The sequence below is a fragment of the Haliotis rufescens genome, unplaced genomic scaffold (assembly GCF_023055435.1).
Source record: "Haliotis rufescens isolate VD_foot unplaced genomic scaffold, xgHalRufe1.0.p SCAF_4, whole genome shotgun sequence".
Classification (NCBI taxonomy): Eukaryota; Metazoa; Mollusca; class Gastropoda; order Lepetellida; family Haliotidae; genus Haliotis; species Haliotis rufescens.
The window spans coordinates 52,141,861-52,157,365 of NW_025964112.1; the positions used below are offsets into that span (position 1 = coordinate 52,141,861).

The 15,505-nt window shown below is 38.8% G+C and overlaps 1 protein-coding gene across 1 annotated transcript in view; it reads left to right on the forward strand.

Annotated features, from left to right (window-relative positions):
• Positions 1-5,240: 5,240 nt before the first annotated feature.
• The window catches only part of LOC124150723 (brevican core protein-like), a 33,457-nt gene continuing 23,192 nt past the window's right edge, over positions 5,241-15,505 (forward strand). Inside the window, exon 1 of the mRNA XM_046522745.2 lies at positions 5,241-5,318. Coding sequence (XP_046378701.2) covers positions 5,263-5,318 — 56 coding nt within the window. The 5' untranslated portion in view covers positions 5,241-5,262. The remainder of the gene's footprint in view (positions 5,319-15,505) is intronic.

The window sequence follows — 15,505 nt, forward strand, 5'->3', positions numbered from 1 at the left end:
TACTGTCTTGTCTCTGATCTTGTTGCAAAGTCTTGGTAAGACGTCTTTGCTCAACATACTGGTACCGACTCCCTTCATAAGATCTTGTAGTTAGCCAGTTGATACAGCAGACCCACAACATGACCACAGTAACCACACTGTCCTATAGTCCAGGAACAGCATGCCCTGAGAACTGTCCCACTGTTGGTCTTTCCAACAAAGAATCCCAAAACAAATATTTGTTAAATACTTTGTTTTAAATTGAAGTACGTGATTTGCAGAGTAAAATAGCACTTGGACAGTGTTACATGTAATTGTTAATGGAACCTAATACCATTCATTGGGCACGGGTGGCCCAGTCGTCTAAGGCGCCGGTGATTCACTGAGCAGAGTTGCGTCCCTTGGGCACGCCAGAAACCTATGATTGTGGGTTCGATTCCCGGTTCCCCCCTATTATGTTTCTAGGTTTGTCAGCACCATACCCGGGCTTGTGGGTTTCACCGAAGTGGTAAACGTCTCAGACCTGCATCACTTCGGTCTTTCCTCCCACATTAAACTGACACGCCGTGATATAACTGGAATACTGTTAAAAGCGGCGTTAAACCCAACTCACACACATAATACTATTCATAGAACAATTCATAGCATAACCTTTAGGATATGTATACACAATATGTTCCTCGTTTCAATGTGTGAGGGTTAGGAATGAGAGTATTCATATATTAAGTAAACAAAAGCGACAAAAACCTTTCCATATTCATAAGAAATATCTGTCACAATTGTACGATTCCAACTGTATCATGTTATAAAACAGTATCAAATTGTGATGATACCAGGTGTTCTCGACAAGTTGAGCGTGTCTACCATTAAGGATTTCTGAGGCCTTGAACGTTGTAATGTTGAATGTTATAAAACAGTATCAAATTGTGATGATACCAGGTGTTCTCGACAAGTTGAGCGTGTCTACCATTACGGATTTCTGAGGCCTTGAACGTTGTAATGTTGAATGTTATAAAACAGTATCAAATTGTGATGATACCAGGTGTTCTCGACAAGTTGAGCGTGTCTACCATTAAGGATTTTTGAGGCCTTGAATGTTGTAATGTTGAATGTTATAAAACAGTATCAAATTGTGATGATACCAGGTGTTCTCGACAAGTTGAGCGTGTCTACCATTAAGGATTTCTGAGGCCTTGAATGTTGTAATGTTGAATGTTGAATGTTGAGAAAGAGCCGTATGACATTCTTGAAGTCTTGGTAGAAAGAGCATACTCCATTGTACCTCAAAAGTTGTGAAACGAACACCAAGGGCTGGACCTGCGTGAATATTGCTGGACATGAGGAAAAGTTGACTATTGGAAAGTTGAAGTCATCCTTCTTGTCATATACAGTCTTGTTAAGAGTGATTTGTCACTCTGAATATTCATGCATAGATCTAAATATGAAATAGATGATGCGGTCTCACTGGCGTCCTTTAGTTCTAGTTCAGGTTGTCTATCTGTTTGTTATTGAACGATATCAGATCATCGATATACCCGAGACTGTAAAAATTCAAGCAAATCTTTTGAGTTTTTGAGAATCCACATGGTATTAATTCCACTTGTCGCAAAACTTTGTGTCAATTTATAGAATGCCCTCTCTTGATTGTATTAAAGGATTATGATTCATTTTTGAGACATGGATTTGGTTGTACATTTGCTGGACCCAGCAATATATCTCTCTTGGTAGAGTTGTTTATGGAGCTTTGGACAAAATCTACAAAAGAGGAGGGGACAAGAGGTTTTAAAGTCAAGTTGATAATACTGACGCATGGTTTTGGTGGGTGTCTTCCTCAGTTAACGTACTGGCCTTTTATGTGCAGTGGCATTATTTGATATGTCATTTATACCAAATCCTTTGATCAAACAATTACTGTAGTGATGCTTACATATCATTGTTCTGTTATTTGACGTCGTGCCAGTAGGAACAACTATAAACTGTTCATGTAGGGTAGCCAGACGTTGAGGTGAGGTGAGGTGAAATTGGGTTTAACGTCACGTCCAAGATTATTGCACTTATATAGCGACGTGCATGCACGTTTGGGTGTGTGTGTGGCTGCTTGTACTAGTCTGGACTGATGCCGATTTATAGTGCTTGCTCACTGAGATACCATGCCGCAGATTAACATGAATACCCCACTCAGACACAGTATACTGACTCCGAGCCGACCAGTCCTTGTTTCAGCCCCTTAATGCCGAGCGCCAGACAGGGTAACAACAAGTAGCTGGGACAGAATGGGTTTGTTCCATTTTGGTTTCCTCTTTTTGAGTTTGTGCATTCGACCAAGGACAACACCACGCACTGATGTAACCCACTCTGAAAGACATTCAACGGGTTCTTCTTCTCTTTCGGCCCATTCATTGGCATATGCTTTGACAGCATACATAATGATTTTAAAGTTGTGATCCAAGTTGATAGGAGGCTGCTCACGATATTTTGGTCCATATTTGAATAACTGACGAAGGTTGTTATTGTCAATAATGTTGAAATCATGTAATTATATGACCTACATAATTGGGGGAAGAAAGGTTTTTGCAGTTGTAAAATGATCGCTCTTTTTTTTGTCTGAACCATCAACTTAACAGCCCTCTGTCCCCTGCACATTATCCAACCATCCGTGCCAAGCCTGTTCCCATACTAAGCCATGTCGTTACCGTTAACTGTTGAGTAAAGGGGAGGCCGCCTCTAACAAGCTTTATTGTACCCATCAATAGCGTGCCTAGCATGTTGAGAATAAATAGCCTTCCTGTTGCTCTAAACATTAATTAACAATTAATCAAACTTTGACAGCAAACAACAAATGTTATTAAGTTTTATATCATCTTACTATATCAGTTTAATCCTACTTGTTTTGGAGATACTATGAAATAAATCAACGTTTCTTTTGAGCGAGCTTGAACCATAAAAGCTAACAATCAACAAACGATAACAACAAGAGTGTCAAGAATTCCATGATGTATTATGGGCCGATAGCAATTTGACTGAATAACATTTGCTATCTTCACCAACTTCAATATGTTGATCTGACTTCTATGAAATCAAAAGGAGATAATAATGACAGTTCAGTGGTATTAGTTGTTTGCATATATATGTCCTCAATCTATACCTTGCCTTGTTGATAAGTAATGTAAACAAGACCAAAGGTGTCTGTAAATGTAGTATATGATATACGTATAACTCATAGATTATTCTCTAATATATTATTAAATTCAAGTCCATATATTATAATTAAGTTTACAGAAAATACCACTTCAACACTGAAAACCATTTGTAATTCATAAACATTATTTTGGGAAAATAATAGTTCTTGTTTTTCGTTGACTTTACATCAACATTATAAAATTACATAAATTTGGATTTCGGAAATAGATTCGCCTAAGTAATACATTCTCGTCTCAGTTAGGTTATAGCATTAACATAAAACTGATAGATGCATTTCAAATGACCCACCATGCTCTTGTGACACTTCATATGATAATATTTGTCATTACTTATTTGTACATGCGTGTCCATATTACGCCATTATTAGAATAAATATGTATTATTATAGACATGGTAATGATAATGTTGAAAAGGCTGTACAGGAAAACATAGAAATAACTTAATCTGCAGATACATTTATTCCGCATCTGATAATTTATTTATTTATTTATTTCAATTATCTTCTTATAATCTAATGATTGATTTATTGCGTAACTGATATTATCGAATTGGAATCTTGTTTTAGCAAATATTTAAAATTAATTGTTTACATTTGGTATGTCATGCATTATATTTTCAACTTTTTGTATTGGAGCGGCATCAAGGTAATTCATTTAATTATGAAATATATATGTTTGAAATATTTCAAATGTTTATGAAGAAAATCGTATAAATAAGGTATAATGTATAACATGGTATAATTTATAGTCCCTATGCTTATAAGTAAGCTTGTAATTGTTTTTCAAAATTGAATGCATCCTAGAGTAACGTGTTGTCTGCTGTACCAGTTAGAGCCCGCTGTCAACAATAAATCACCGACAGGCCCGAGCTGGGCAGTGGGGAGCTGTCAGGCCAGTGGAATGCCCTTCCGCAGGGTTCACAGAAAACCATCCTGTTCACGTTTGAGCAAAATCTTTACCCTGTTCCCCATAGTGTACATGTTGGTAGCAGAATGATGACTCCTGGCAGCCACAAGTTATTGAAGTTACATGACGAGCTGCCATTTGGTGTGTTCTATCTCACCACATGAAATGAGCTTTCGTCTCACAATATCCCAATAATTTACATAATAATGAACATGTTTTAATAAAGTGCATATCATTTGGCATTGAGTCAAACATGTGCAAACTGGGATGCGATGCCATGCATCAAGCATATCAGCAAGGCTGACCACCCGATCTCGTTAGCCGCCTCTTACGACAAGCATAGTCGCTGTTTTTTGTGACTCCCCCACCAACCCACTCACCACTACGCCCATGTTTAGCTGTTAAACACAACCCTAAAACGTGTTAAAATATGGGATAAGGAAAGTGTTTAAAATCTAAACACATTTTCTTTACAGTGTGCGTCTCAAAGTAGACACAATTTATGGAAAACAACTCCTTCTTTTTACTTTAATGGCGTCGTGTCGGTATAGATACTTTTACCGTTGTCAGGAAAAGTGTCCAAATTGTCTTTACTTGACAACGGTACAAGGATCTATACCAACACATCGCCATTACAAAATAAAGACGTTGTTATCTATACATTGTGTCAACTTTGTCATCCGTCAGCTTCCAGGAAATGCCAATCAAACAATTCAGTGTGCGTCGAAGGTTCGAATCAGATACGCCCACACTATGATCCGTTGTCTGTCAGTACCCTGTTAGTGGTTTAAACAAGGGGACAAAAGCCTGCATGCATCCCTGTAGGCTTTCTTCCCACACTATTATGACACTGAAGTAGCGTTCAAAGTTATCTTAACCCAAGCTGTTTACAACAGGAACGTCATATATTGCGGCAACATCCTGCATGATTCTAAATATTCATAGTCTTTGCAACACATAACATACTGTATTGCTATGAATAATTCATATCATTTGGGTTATAATTGCAAACTCGTTCAGCAAGACGAAACGCAGTGAACGATACACGAAAAATCAATACACAAATCAACATTGAATTCAATGGCGACTATCGATGATTGGTCGATTGCCATTAAGAAGGGTATGAGGGGGAAATCATTGCAGTTAATAAACGGGTGTCTGTGAGAGTACAAGAGAGATGGGTGCGGGTGTATATACGTTGTTCTGCGTGTTGACAATCAGTTCTGTGTATTGGTAAGTATATAAATACTATTTCACGCACTCGATCAAATATTGTGTATATTTCTGCTCTGGAAATTAATTTGAACTTTAACGTTCACCTATATGCATGTCTTGTTTGCCTCAAAATATGTAATGCTCACTGCTATAAGATGTTTTCAGACCCGTGAAGGTCCGGGATGGAATTGGAATTCGGGAACCGATGCTTATCTTGAGAGGAGACTAACGGGATCGGGTGGTCAGGCTCGCTGACTTGGTTGATGCATGTCATCGTATTCAAATATTCCAGCTTTACGGCGGTCTGTAAATAATCGAGTCTGGACAAGACAATCCAGTGATTTACATCATGAGCATCGATCCACGCAGTTGGGATACGATGATATGCATCAAGTCAGCGAGTCTGACCACCCGATCCCGTTAGTCGCCTCTTACGACAAGCATAGTCGCCTTTTATGGCAAGCATGGGTTGCAGAAGACCTATTCTACCCCGGAACTTCACGTCAAACTGTGTGCATCAGTTGAAATAGCCAAAGCTTAATATTGCGTGAAGATATGTTGAATGAAAAACGTCCATTGTCATGTGACATACAATGCCAACAAACAACATGTGACCAATAATCAGAGACAGGTCACTCGCCAAAAAGAATCTGACGCATCATGCTCCCTATCAGCTCTACTAATCCCACCCCAAATCATGATCGAGTTCCTTCCATACCAGTCATATTCGGCTACGTTGGAATCCTGAAGTCTTTCTCCTTGTCTACGCCACATTCGGGCACAACTATCTGTAAAGATAGACAGTATCTCGATTCATCAGTGTAAAGAATTGGAGTTTGACGTGATCTTCAGCCCAATCCAAACGTACAGTACCTGCCCGTGATATCCGGTCAGTGGGATGCGAATGCATACCCTTAGTGACCGGAGACCTGTCTGTCTGAGTAGACACGTTATCGCCACTGGATTTCCACATGTCATTTCTGAGTGTGGTGGCAGTCACTAAGTGATAATGTCTTGCTGCAATAAGGGGAAACCTGTCTTCCCGATGTGTGACGGAACGCTGTCAACCATCTGCGTTGTGCTGGGAAGCTGATCCAAACGTCTGGTATCGATTCCATTACCCTGCTGATCAGCTGTCTATCTGATCACACACTGGCTGACACCAAAGATGTTTGCAACACGACATGCTGTTGACTCAGTCTCAAACATGACTACGCATCTGCCTAATTCTTTGGTCGCCAAACAACTTCTTTGCTACTGAGGATGCTCTTATGACCCCTCAGCGTCAAATAGTATATTTTTCTCTGATGATGATGTGCAACGATTCTGTCACGATACATCTAAACGCAGGTTTTAAAGCATCCCGTGTACATCGTGCCCATGCCTACATGCCTCTGTCCATTCATCATGAAACTGAGGTTCTATAGGGGTAACCCAATCATTGTGTACCGGAATATTTCAATTAAATTTTGTATTTGTTGGATGATTTTTGGATACCATCACAACTTGATCCTTAGCAAACTTTGAGTAGTATAAATATATATTTCGTGGCGCACGGGTGTCCCAGTAGTCTAAGGAGCCACAATTCGCAGAGCTATGTCCCGTAGGCATACTAGAGACCTATGATGACGAGTTCGTATCTAAACGACATGCATCCCGTCAGGCTTCCCACATCATTATTCACCACGTGAATAACTGACTGAGTATTTTACAACGGTATAAAACCTTACACACTCACTCACAGTCGGATAGGGGCGGTGTCCCCCGCCGTGATATTGCTGGAATATTGCTGAAAGCGGCGTAAAACCAAACTCACTCACTCACTCACTCACAGTCGGGTTCCAGACTACCTGTGTATCTACATGAGTGAGTGAGTGAGTTAATATTTAACGTCACATCTGCAATATGTCAGCCATACCGTGACGAGAAGTTAAACTAAATTAAATATACATATATTTAGACTTTATAAAAACCTGCCATCGAAGGACAGTATGATAACTATAATATCACAGAAAAGATTTAAAACTAGTTGAGAAACATTTAAAAGCAGAAAAAATAAGTTAACAATACCATATAAAAATGGGCAAGAGATCGTCAGTAACTAAAGGGAGATCACCATACCAGGGACCATGGGGACTTACAGTACCTTTGTTTCCTGCATGGACACTGGCAGGATTTATATCAACCCTTCAGTCACTGGCGATAGTTTACAAGTTAAGCCTTATATTTAAATGACAAAATTCTGGCATGCATAAAAATACTTTGAATGATGTGGGACTTCCATACCCTCTTGGGACAATAATTTTACGCTACTTCAACCCCCCTCGAGGGTACAGCCACTAACCATCTAAGTTATGAATTTGCACTACCAATTTATAAAATAATAAATTAAGCACATCAAAATTTGTGAACAGGTTCGATTCCTTTTAAAAAACCTGATATTAAACGAGAATTAACATTATTAAAATGGTCCTTAATTGTTTTAACACTGAAATATTTATTCCTTGTGATTGAAAAATCAATACAGTCAAGCAGGACATGCTTGACCGTGATTGTTTCATCACAAGGGATACAAAACTGAGGATCCTCACCTTTTGATAAATACTCATACGTATATCTCGAATGGTCAATACGGCATCGTCGTAAAATGACATCTTGACTGACGTTCAAGACCAAGTAGGTGTAACCAATATTTGGTTTAATTTCATGTAATTTATTGAAACCTACTTGAGTGTCCAACTTCTTTTGCATCAGATCACGGATGTAAGATCTAATTACAGGTTTATAATCGGTGTAGGGGATTAGAAGTGGTGTCACAGATTTGTTGAGAGCTGCTTTTGCAGCAACATCAGCCATTGTGTTACCAGTGATACCAACATGGCTTGGTAACCAACAAAAGACGATGGTCATATTGGCAAATAGCAAGATCATTAATTGATTAGCGAATTTGGATTAAAAGTTGATGTTTGGGTGACATATTTTTAATCGCCTGAAGGTACAAAAGAGAATCTGAAAAAATATGAATTGTTTATGTTTAGATTGGTAACTGACATATTTTAGTGCTGCAAAAATGGCGTTTGCTTCTGCAGTGAATATGGAACTGTTATCAGGTAATCGTGAAGATATTGTTCTGGATCCAATGACAGTGGCACTAGCAACTGCGCCACCATCCTTGGATCCATCTGTAAATATAGATTTATAAGTGTCGTAAGTGCTTCTTAGTTGATGGTATTCTTGTTGGTAAATTAATTGGTTAGTATCTGATTTCTTTAGTTTTGTTAATGTCAGGTCTACCTCTGGCTTTACCATTTGCCAAGGAGGAGATGCGAAAAGTTGAGTAGGAGCTATATCTTGGAGTTTAATATTAGAAGCTGATATAGCAGATTTTATTCTGATTCCAAGTGGTGGAGTGAGTGTTGATTTCTTATTGTAAAGATCTTCGTAGGGAGGATTGAATATGCATTCAAAAGCTGGATTTGACTGATTAGAACATAATTTAGTGATGTATTGTAAAGATAATTTTAGACGGCGTTGTTTAAGAGAAGGCTCATCTGCTTTTATATATAGACTGTGAATGGGAGACGTTCTAAAGGCTCCAAGGCAAAGCCTCAGGCCTTGGTGATGTATATTATCTACTTACTTTTGCAGGCTCCACCATAGACGATGGAGCCACAATCAAGTTTTGAACGGATCAGTGACCGGTATAAGTGTAAGAGGGTTGTTTGATCCCCTCCCCACTTTGAAACAACTTTCAATAGATCGAGTGCCTTTAGGTATTTAGCTTTAAGGTGTTTAATATGTGGAAGGAAAGTTAAGTGGTTATCAAAAATAAGTCCCAAGAACTTGGTCTCCTTAACAACTTTGATAGGGGTGCCATTCAGAAATAGTTCAGGATCCTTATGTGGCTTATATTTTCTGCAGAAATGTATGCAATTAGTTTTTGATTTGGAAAATTTAAACCCTTTCTCTAGACACCACTTGTGAATTTTATTAAGACATAATTGTGATTGCCTTTTGTATTGTGTGCATATTTTTATCACGACAAGATATATTAAAATCATCCACAAAACGTGATCCATCAACTGAATCATTTAAAAATTTGGACAAACTGTTAATCTAAATACTGAATAAAGTCACAGACAAAATACTGCCTTGTGGGACACCCTGATCCTGATTATAGTGATCAGACAGGGTTGTACCCACTCGGACTTGAAATTGCCTGTCTGTTAAAAACTGTGATATAAAATGAGGCAAAATCATGAAGATCTTTTAAAATACCATGTTTCCATGTTGTATCGTAAGCTTTTTCTAAGTCGAAAAAGATCGATACAGCACGTTGTCTATTTACAATGGAATTTTTAATGAACGATTCTAAACGCACTAAATGATCGATGGTACTTCTGGTTTTTTCCGGAAACCACACTGGATATTGGTAAGAAGATCATTTGCTTCCAAGTACCACACTAATCGATTATTAACCATGCGTTCCATAGTTTTACAAACGCAGCTAGTAAGAGATATAGGTCGGTAATTTGATGGATCAGGATGATCCCGCCCAGGTTTGGGTATGGGGATAACAATGACATTATGCCATGAAGGTGGAAACGTTCCTGATGACCAAATATCATCGAATATAGTCAACATAGTTTCAAGACGTGATTCGGGAAAGTGTTTCAGTAGCTGATAATGAATATTATCAGCGCCTGCTGCTGTATCATGAGCTTGCCCTAAGCAGTATATAGCTCATATAGTGAAAATACTTCATTGTAATCTTTACCATTATCAGCTGTAAAATTTATTTTTTTCTATTCCTGTTGGAGCTGATATTTTTTAAATTCAGGAACGTAATTTGATGAAGACGAATGTTGAGATAAAGTTTTCCCAAGTCTATTGGCAATAGCAGTTTTATCAGTCAGTAAAGTATCGCCATCCTTCAGATGGTTAACTGTAGAATGTGATCCCTTGCCTTTAATCTTTTTAATCATGTTCCATACCTTGGACATAGGAGTACGAGAGTTTATTTTTGAGACATAGTTTTTCCGTGATTGACGTTTATTTTGCTTAAATAGACGCCTTGCTTTGGCATTTGAAATTTTGACAGTGTTTAAATTATGGACAGTGGGATGTTTACGGAAGTATTTCTCCGCCTTCTTACGACATTTCCTAGATTGTTTGCAAGTATCATCAAACCATGGTTTACGAATGCGTGGGTTGACAGAGGACTTAGGAATTGATTCAACAGCAATTTTATTCAGTTGATCTGAGAACAACTGAATCGGGTCAGTAATATTCTGAACAGACGTAGGTTGTAATTTATCTTTGCATAAAGATTGAAATAAAAGCCAATCAGCCTTCAAAAAATTCCATCGAGGTGAAGATGGATCATCAGTGGGATTAATAGGTTTAAGTACGGTGGGGAAATGGTCACTTCCAAATAGGTCATCGTGGACTGACCAGGTGAATTCGTTAAACAAAACTGAATCCGTCAGGGACAGATCTAGAGATGAATATGTGCCAGTAGCAGGGTGTTAGTAAGTGTCGGAGTCATCATTAAAGATGCCTAGATCATTATCGGAAACTGGGCGGTCAGTTAGCCTAGTGGTTAAAGCGTTCGCTCGTCACGCAGAAGACCCGGGATCGATTCCCGACATGGGTAAAATGTGTGAAGCCCATTTCTGGTTTCCCCCGCCGTGATATTGCTAGAATATTGCTAAAAGCGGCGTAAAACCATACTCACTCAGTCACTCATTATCGGAAACAAAATCCTCGATCACTTTTTCCTTTTGATTAATGATTGCACTTCCCCATAAAGGATTAGGCCCATTTAGATCACCCATGATGACACAGGGCCTTGGGAGTTGGTCGTATAGATTTTGTAGATCATTTTGCTGAAGATTTGAAGAAGGTGGAATGTATAAGGAGCAAAGTGTGAAGGCAATATGCAGTGTAACTGCAACTGCTTGCAGATTCGTGTCAAGCGGAACAGAAATGTGAACAACGCCCCGCCGCCTCAAAATAGAAGCACCTCCAGTAGCTTTATCTACCGGAGGAGAGAAGGAATGATAGGGGAACTATACTGCCTTAATTCAAATTTATCTGTATTTTTTAGGTACGTTTCTTGTAAACAAATTGCTGATGGAATAAAATCTGTTGTTAATAACTGTAGTTCATTAAATTTGTGTCTAAGCCCTCTGCAATTCCATTGAGGTACATTTGAATGGTTCATGGTGGTTCCACGGGAGATCGCTCACGTGAACGTCAAGAGGAGTCACAACTGTTGTTGTGATGTGAAGATTGAGTAACATACATCTCTAAAGGTTCAAAGAAGTTGTGAACATCTACAGATGTTTCAGTAGGAGTCGGGATCTTAGTTGTAATTTTCCTGATTTGTTTTTTCTTGTTTTCTTGACGTGCCAGTTGATGTTTGTACAGTAGCTGATATTTCTGGAGCTGGTAAAGATTGAGTCAAAGCCTGACTCATAATCTTAAGAGACCCGTGAAGATTCCGGGGTAGAATAGGTCTTCAGCAACCCATGCTTGCCATAAAAGGCGACTATGCTTGTCGTAACAGGCGACTAACGGGATCGGGGGGTCAGGCTCGCTGACTTGGTTGATACATGTCATCGTATCCCAATTGCGTTGATCGATGCTCATGATATCAATCACTGGATTGTCTGGTCCAGACTCGATTATTTACAGACCGCCGTCATATAGCTGGAATATTGCTGAGTGTGGCGTTAAACAACAAACCAAATCATAATCTTAGATGGTGGATAAATGTCACATGCTGGAGTATCTAAATGAGGCGTCTGACTTTCAGATGTTGTCGTAATAGGCATTGGGTGTTCTGAATTTGCTAATGTCAAATCTGTTTGACATTCTATTGATCTAGTTGTAGAAGGGCGAGAGACAGCTGCAGCATAGGTTTGTGTTGTTGGAGGAGCCCGGCTGGCAACAAGTTTTTTAGCTTCCAGATAAGACATATTATTTTGACATTTGACAGTCAAAATATCCTTTTCAAGTTTCCACAGTGGACAGAATTTAGAAGATGCAACATGACGGCCATTACAATTTGTACATTTGAGCTCTGCTGTGCAATCAGACCCATGTCCAAACTTCTGACACTTGTAACATCGGAGTGGATTGGGGACATACACCTCCACTCCGATGTTAAAATAGCCTGCCTTTATTGTTTGGGGTATGATGGAAACGGAGAAGGTGAACAAATATGTATTTGCAGGGACAAAGTCCTCACCATCTTTTCTTGAGAAACGTTTCACTGACGTTACATGTTGTTCCTTTAATTCTTCAAGGATTTCTTCCCCTGACATCTGAGCTAGACAACGGGCTCTGTCGCGGATTATTCCTCGACGTGAATTTAGCGTTCTGTGCACAGAGACAGCTACTGCAGTGTTTGCAAACGTTGTACATTTCAAAAGATTGATAGCTTGCTGTCTCAGTGCACACTCCATCAAAAGAGAGCCGCCCCGGAGCCGTGAAACATTTTTAACCAAATTGCAAATGGATTTATTTTTAAAGGATGTTCAGTTCCAGATTCAACAAAGAAATCGTGCCCAATTTGAATTTTGTTAAATAGAAGCATCATCAGATGAGAAAGTCTCAGCTTCTAAACGTCTTTTCTTTGCGGTTCGAACCAGAGTGATTGTTTGCCATGGTGAAAGTAAATTATTCAGCACCTCTGCTCCCCACCCACCATTGAGTGCAACAAACAGCGATGTTTTACTGCACCGGATCTCCAACATGCAAACATCAGGGATACAGAGGTGGTATACTCCAATAAAAGCAACATGAATAGCTGAATTTGTCTACCAAAAGAAAAGTCAGGCTGGTTCGGCCCATGACAAAAAATTGGAGACAGACAGAACTCAGAGGTCGATAGTACCAGATTGGCCCATAAGCCACCGCCTTCGGGCATGGGACTCTAGGCTAGTGGATAACATGCTAGTGGATTTCATTTCTAACATTCATACCCAACATTCACATTCAATTGAAAAAATATAGAATGAACATGTTGCATACACAGGGCATGGCGTGACCAGCCGATTGATAGAACCGGGCCCATTCTACGACCCGTCTAGGTGAAGTTAGGGTCGAAGTGGTGTGTTGGGCAAAAGGAACACCGGTTCCTGGTTCCAGTGCCCTCAACCACAGACTCCCTTCCTCCACCGACACAGGGGCGCAACCCACGGCAATCGGGTTGCCCAATTCTGTCGCCTTTTACGACCAGCAATGGGGTGCTGTGGACATATTCTACCCCGGGTCCACACGGGGGAAGAGCTATTAGCGTTACCCAGCACTCACCACGAGGAGGTTGCTCTTCACGAGTGCCGTATCTACATGAAGTTGGACATTTTAAACAGTCTGACATATATACGCATTTACACATAAATATTACTATTTCTGATTTAAAAGGATGGTGATTAAGTCGGTTAGCTAATGGACAAGGATAACATAACATATTATAGTTGGCACGCACCTGAATTATAGTATACCATACAAATAAATAAAACGTAGGAAATATTTTAATACAGTAAATTATTAACTCTTTGCATGACAGGTATTTCATAATGAGATAATTTCTTCTCAGTATTTAATTGCAACATAGAAATTAAAAAATAAAACGTAGGAAATATTTTGATATAGTAAATTATTGAGTCTTTTAATGACATGTATTTAATAATAGATAACTCCTTCTCAGTAATTAACTGCAACATACAAATAAATAAAACGTAGGAAATATTTTAATATGATACATTATTAAGTCTTTGAATGACAGGTATTTAATAATGAGATAACTTCTTCTCAGTATTTAATTGCAACATTTCAACACCCAAAATCGATATGTATTGGAAGAATTATCACAGAAAACATGTTTATTTGATATTAGTAAAAACGTGAATATAACTTGAGTAGATCTGACGTTTTAAAATCAATTTACCGTAAGACAAACTTGTTTTGCAATGTCATTTGTTTTTTACCTTTCCCTTTTGTATACCTTGTGTTTACGCTGTTTGTATTTCGACACGCGAAAATCCGGGTTATTCGAAAGCGCTTTTCCTCTAAACAGATGTACAGATGTACACGGAAAAACAGTATTACAATTAATACCAGACAAAAGTCGATATGGTGAATTTAGTGTGACGATGGCCTATCGAGCAAATATGTGTATACATGCTTGAATTATTGATGTGTTACATGTAATACTGTAAAAAATAAAGATGCTATCTGCTTACGAGTGTGTATACATGCATCAAATGAACATAGATTTGTATATACGGGTAAATTTATATAGAAATTGTTTCGCTTTGAAAGAAAATCGTCTGGGAACCGAGGTTTTCCGGATATCTGAAGTACGTATAAGCGGGGCATGACTGTAGTTGTTTTGAATGAGGACAGATTCATGGTAGAATAGCTCCTGCTTGAATACCATCTTTTGCAATTAAACTAACGATGCGCTCTTCTTACAAATGCGTATGCATAAAAGGAGTATAGATTTTAAAAGTTTGTTGTTTGCGTAGAGGAAAACGCTTCATCCATGGTAGGAAAGCTTATGTTTTGTCAGAATATGCAATCGTTTGCAAAATTAATTTGTTATTGAAGCTAATGAAAACGGTAACAAAAGATGTATTGTGTGTAAACCATTACCCACAAATACCATTAACTTGAGGAGTAATATGTAGAGAATCTCATTCGAGTGTCTATTGATATCAAATATGTCTATTTGAGTCGATAACTCCGAGGAGTTGTGATGCAATTTGTATGTATTAGGATCTCCCTCAAGTTATATATCTCCTGCGGAAACCAGTTTTGCATGATAAATTGTATTGTAACATCTTTCAACTCTTCGTTCAATTTCCCAAATTAAAGCGGTATCACTGTCCTCACTGTCCACCAAGTGGTGGGGGTATGGTTGCATGACAAATTAACTGGGTTAGCACATGCTCACCACTCAAGGTTTAGATATCACTAAATAAAGGTCATCCTCGATTGTCCAGTGTATTATATCTCAATTCCTAGATGAATACATTGGAACCCATTCGCAGGCATAGCTTCGTTGTGATCCCGATTCGAATGGAACGATGCTAACAGTATTCATCCAATCAGACAGCTTTCATAAGATAGAGAAGTTCTGTGCTGTGTAAGAGTTAGAAACGGTGTGGTCGGTGCCATCAGGTCCGTTAAGG